The following is a 5,392-nucleotide window of genomic DNA, read 5'->3' on the forward strand; positions in this document are numbered from 1 at the left end:
CGCGGGGCCGCCGTTTCTAAAACCTCTCCGACTGGTGCGCGTTCGCAAGCTCCCCAATTGGTTCTTCCGCGCGCTAGTTTGCTCATCACGGGTGCCAAAGTGCAGAAAGTTCCAGAACCACGCCGCCCGGACACCAATTCTGGCTCTATCACTGACACTCTGGGTGGCCCGTCGCCCTGGGCCTCAGTTTCCTAGTGTGCAACGTGGGGTGTTAACAGCGAGCGGCCGAGAGATTGGAGAGGTCACACGGGACCACCTGGTCCCCACGCAGGTGTGATTATCAGGAATTCGTATTTTTATGGAATGCAGTCTCCTCCGCCAAGGCCAAGGCCAAAGTCAGGGTCCAGCAGAGACGGCCGGGAAGATAGCGCCAGCTCGCCAGAAGCCGCCGGCCACGCTCGGCTACGCGCCCGCGCCCGCGCACCTACTACGCGCCCGGCTCGCTCTCCACCCCCTCCAGGCTCCGCCCCTGCCCCGCCCTCCAGGATCCACAGCCAATGAGTGCGCGGCCCCTCATCCGGGGATCCCGGCGCGGCCACCGCCTCCCGCGCACACACGGCCATGGCGGAGGTGAGTGAGCGGGCCGGGGGAGCCGGCCCCCCGCCCCCGCGCGTCCGCGCCCCCCGCCACCGTGGCTCGGCCTCGCCGTGGGCCCCAGGGACGGAGAGCCCCGCTCTGGAGCTCTGATGTCGGCCGGGGTGCCTGGCCCGTCCGGGGCCGGAGGGGCGCGGGGCTCCGTCGGCAGCCGCCCCCGGCCCGGCCCCCCCCCAACTCCCCCGGCTGCCACATCGCGGGCTGCAGTGCGCATGCGCGGCGGCGCGGGGCGGGCGGGGGCCGGGGTGGGGGAGGGGAGGGACGCGGGGCGGGGCTGGTGTCGGGGGTCCGGTGGGCGCGCGGCCGCGTTCCAGGGTCCGGCTCCGGTTCCCGGCCCCGGCCCCGGCCCCGCGGCACGCAGGCCTCCCCTCCCTCGCCTTTGCCAACTTTGCGGAGAGCTGGGGCCGCCAGGCGCCCCACGCTCCCCGTCGGGATCCCGGTGGACCCACCGCGCCTCCGCCGCCCGCGAGCCCCCCGGCGGGGCTGGGTCAGACCCCGGGCGGGATTTGAACTCCTGACGCGGACCCGCCTGGCGCAAACTGGGCGCAGGGTGGGTGGGTCTGCTGGGGCCTAGAGAGCGTCGGGGCTGATCTCAGAAGAGTTGGACCAGCCTCTCCCGGGCACGAAGTTACTTCTGGAGCCGCCTCCCTCGTCCAGGAAACGAGCCCGGGACCCTTTATCAGAAATCTTTGGGGACAGCTATATTTTGGAATCCAGAATTTTTCCGATTTGAGGATCTGTGGGATTTTGGACTGTGATGTTTGATCAAACCCATCTAGGACTGTCTAGGATAAGACAACAGATAGCTTCGTGTCAGGTCAAACCAGGAAGGAAGAAACTTTCGTTTTTGGAGCCTTTTTTGATTTTGGAGTGGTGGATGAGCCTGTGTGGACTTGCTTTCATCTTAGAGGGCCTTGGTGAAGATGGAAAGAGATAATGTAGGTGCAGGTGCGGCGGCTGCGAGGTGCTCAGTCAGTGGGACTCAGTGCATGACTTCTGTGCGCAGAAGTTACGACAGGCGGGCAGACTCAAGAGCTGATCCTATCTCTGGGATAGAGCCCATAGGAAAAGGTGCCCACCCAGCCAGGCACAGCCGCCTCGTGGGAAGCCGGGATTGGAACTGCGGCCTGGCCGTGGTGCCACGTTGCGTGTTTATGTCTTGGCACCACACGAGTGGGCGTTGTGGAAGGCAGGACTGGCCATTCTCTCCCCCTGGTGACGACCTCAGGGGCAGTAATAGGCCTTGTGTTTATGCCAAAGACGGTGTAGGTGTCTCGATGCTAGGCCAGACCTCACCAGCCAGTTCCTTCATCGAGAGTTAGTTCTTCTTGAGACGTTTAGGGAGACTGAGTACCCATGCGGATGGTGACTGGCCTCCAGGGTCGGAAGCAGAAGCCGCGTCTCCCAGTGGCCCTGCAGCGACGTGGTGGTCGAATGAGTTGTGCTCCTGGCATCTGGGCAACACACATGGCCTGACAGGTAGCTCTGTGTCTGGGATGGCACAAGTCAGACTCCCAAGCCAGCCTCCCCCAGAGCTGCCATGTGGCTGTTCTGCCCTGCCCTAGGCTGAGCTCCTTAATGTACACAGCAGCTCGTGGTCCGGCTGCTCCTGGAACCCTGTTTTACAGTTTGGGGTGGTGCCCTGTTGAGTGAATTTGATTTGATTTTCTAGGGAGGTCCCGCTCTGTCCTCGGCCTGAGGATCTGGGAGTGAATGGAGCAGACAGGGCCTGTCCTATAGGGATGCAGAGTCTGGTCAGAGAGAGACGTGGGTGGGTTAGGACCAACAAGTATGAGGTGCTGAGCGTGAGGAGCCATGGCAGGCTCTCTGACCACCGGACTTGTTCTGTGTGGTCTTGGGCAGGCTGCCCTTTTCCTCATCTCTGGAATGGGAAGCTTAATGGTCAGCCTTCAGAGCTAGGAGGTCTGATGAGGTCCTGCCACAATGGCTTGTACATAGAAGTTGAATCTTGTGAAGTTGACGATATTGCGCTGTTTTTAACCCGTAAAAGTGGCAATTTGTAACTTTATAGCACGTGATCAGTACTAGCTACTTTATTATGTATCAGTATCCCAGAATAATTATGAGCACCACAGTGGCAGACGGGAATGCTTCATACTTTTCTCAAGGATACTAGATTAATCTTTTAAAAACCTAAGAGCACCATCTTTTGCTCCTGCCTAAAACCCTCCATGGCTTTTCATGGTCCCTGGGATAAAATGCTCCTCCTTGCTGAGTCCCGCAGCCCTGTGAGGTGGTCCCCACGGATCTGCTGCCTACTCTAGGGCCCTGGGCTCCTGTTTGCTGGTGCACTCTACCCCTTTAGGGGCTGCCAACGAGTGATTCCACCTCGACTCAGGCCCCCCAGGCCTTCCCTGACCCGCAGTTGCAGAGCCCATGCGCCCTGTTTTGTCCTCTCGGTACCATACATGTCCACTTGTTTGTTATCTGTCTCCAAAACTAGCAACTCCATGTGGGTGGAGGCAGGTGGAACTTGTTTCTCGGGTTAACCACCACGCCACTGCCTTGCTGAGCCCAGAGTGGGCGCCCGGGGAACATTGGTCAGACAGAGGAGTGGGGTGCTGGGCGGTCCAACAAGCTCCTGGCACTTGAGTTGGTGTGGGTGGGAGGAGGTTGTTCCAGTGACACTGGGGAGAGGGCTTGGGGCATGGGAGAGGTAGGTGCAGCCGTCTTGGCGAATGGAACCTGCCACCGTGTCATTTTGGGTTAAGCTTTGAAGGGTGGCCCCTTGTGCTTTCTGGTGCACTCTACAGCTTTGGGGGCTGCCCTGGGAGAAGGGCTGGTCTGTGCTCTGCACTCAGGCCTCTGGTGCAGTCTTTATGCTGAGTAGCTGGCTGCCGCTTCTGCTGCCTGAAGACCCTCGTGGACGCCTGGGTCTGTGGCCTGTTGTCCTCTGGACCTTGTTTCTAGAACGCTGTTTGCGCTTCCTTCGCTTTTTTTGTTGCCTGGAATACCCTTGGCCTGCTCCCCCTCTTTTTCCTGCTTCCACTTTGACAAAACAGAGGACTTTGTCTTTCCTGGGAGTGAACTCAGAGGGAAACATGCAGTGTTCTCAGTGAGTGAAGCAGAGTCCCTGGGAACCTGCTTTGAGAGTAGACTTGCACCTGGACACCAGGCAGGGGCAGCAGGAGGAAGAAGATCCGTGAAGTCTGTATTCCGTGGTAAGTTCCAGGAACTCAGAGTCGCCTGGAAATGAACTTGGGGATCCCAGGCTGCTCAGGGCCTCCCTGTTGGTGGCCCTTTCTGCCGTTCCCAGCCGCTTCCCTCTGTGCCCCCCTCTGCCTTAGCTCTCCTGTTAAACGGCAAGTCACATAAGGGCCAGATCCTCCTCAGACCCTGCAGACCGCCTCTCCTGGGGCCGTATGTTACTCCCTGTTACTCGGTGTGGATCTCGAGCCTGCAGGGCTGTTGTCCACTCGCCGTCCAGACTGGGGCCTCACTCGATGTGGTCGCCTGCCCTCCCCTTGTTAGTCCGGCTCCTGGTTGCGGGAGTAGAAAGCCAGCCCCTGACTGAGGCGGGAGCCGTTGCCCAGAGAGCCTGTCCTCCCGCCCAGCCAGAGGGTCCTAGAGGGGCCGAGGGTGATTTCAGAGGTCACTTAGGGTGCTTTCCCTGTGGCTTCACACCGCGTGTGGCTGTGCAGAGTGGTTGTGGGCTGGTGGCCACCTGCTGTGTCCTGGAAAGAAGTGAGGCCATCTCTGTCGGACCCGGGCCAAACCCAGGGCGGGAGGCGTGAGATGCCCCTGCAGCTGCCATGCACTCTGTGCCGCTTGCTTCCAGTCCCTAAGGCCCCTTCCCACTGGGGGCCCTGCTGGCTCTTCCCTCTGTCTTCTGTTTGTCCTCTGCCACCACAAAGCTAAACTTTCTAAAGCTGGATGGGTCGTGTCACTCTCCACTTAGAGCTTGAGGTGCTCCTTGGTCCTTGGCAGCCTTGTTGCCGGAGTCACTCCAGGGCCAGTGGCTGCCCCAGCTCCCTTCCATGGCTTTGCTGTACGTTGCTGTACAGTTGGCCCTTGAACCTCACGGGTTTAAACTGCATGGGTCACTTATACATGGATTTCCTTCCATCTCTGCCACCCCGAGACAGCAAGACCAACCCCTCCTCTTCCTCCTCAGCCTACTCAACGTGAAGATGATGAGGACGAAGACCTTTAGGGTGATCCACTTCCACTTAATGAATAGTAAATACACTTTCTCTTTCTTACAGTTTTATTAATAACTTTTTCTGTAATTTACTTTTTAATGTGAGAATACAGTACATAATACAATATGTAAAATATGTGTTTATCAACTGTTGATGTTATCAGTAATGCTCCTGACCAACAGGAGGCTATTAGTCAAGTTTCGGGGAGTCAGAAGTCATGCATGGGTTTTCACCTGTGTGGAGGGTTGGCACCCGTAACCCCGTGTTGTTCAAAGGCAACTGTACTAGCTGTTGTGCTCCCCAGTAGTGTGACGGGCCAGAATGGGTTTGCAAGCCGCTGGCCTGAGCTCCACTTTGTAATTGCACCACTTAACCTGCTGTGTGAGTTTGGGTAACCGACTGTCTCTTTGAGCTTGTTTCCTTGTTTTTCTTATGAGGGGAATGATTATACCACCTGTGAGGTTTTTTCTTTTTTTTTTTTGAGACGGAGTCTCGCTCTGTCGCCCAGGCTGGAGTGCAGTGATGCAATCTCGGCTCACTGCAAGCTCTGCCTCCCGGGTTCACGCTATTCTCCTGCCTCAGCCTCTCCGAGTAGCTGGGACTACAGGCGCCCACCACCACGCCCAGCTAATTTT

At 58.3% G+C, this 5,392-nt stretch overlaps 1 protein-coding gene across 5 annotated transcripts in view; it reads left to right on the forward strand.

The window, feature by feature from the left end:
* Positions 1-537: 537 nt before the first annotated feature.
* The window catches only part of LOC116463967 (mesoderm induction early response protein 2-like), a 35,414-nt gene continuing 30,559 nt past the window's right edge, over positions 538-5,392 (forward strand). For 2 of the 5 annotated variants that reach the window (XM_058434938.1, XM_058434939.1), the window contains exon 1: positions 1,187-1,532. In XM_058434938.1, coding sequence (XP_058290921.1) covers positions 1,518-1,532 — 15 coding nt within the window. In that variant the 5' untranslated portion in view covers positions 1,187-1,517. Of the gene's footprint in view, positions 571-1,186; positions 2,074-5,392 lie in introns of those variants that run through there. The other 3 variants (XM_032147260.2, XM_058434940.1, XM_032147262.2) reach the window with 3 other exon arrangements.

The sequence above is a fragment of the Hylobates moloch genome, unplaced genomic scaffold (genome assembly GCF_009828535.3).
Source record: "Hylobates moloch isolate HMO894 unplaced genomic scaffold, HMol_V3 SCAFFOLD_105, whole genome shotgun sequence".
Classification (NCBI taxonomy): Eukaryota; Metazoa; Chordata; class Mammalia; order Primates; family Hylobatidae; genus Hylobates; species Hylobates moloch.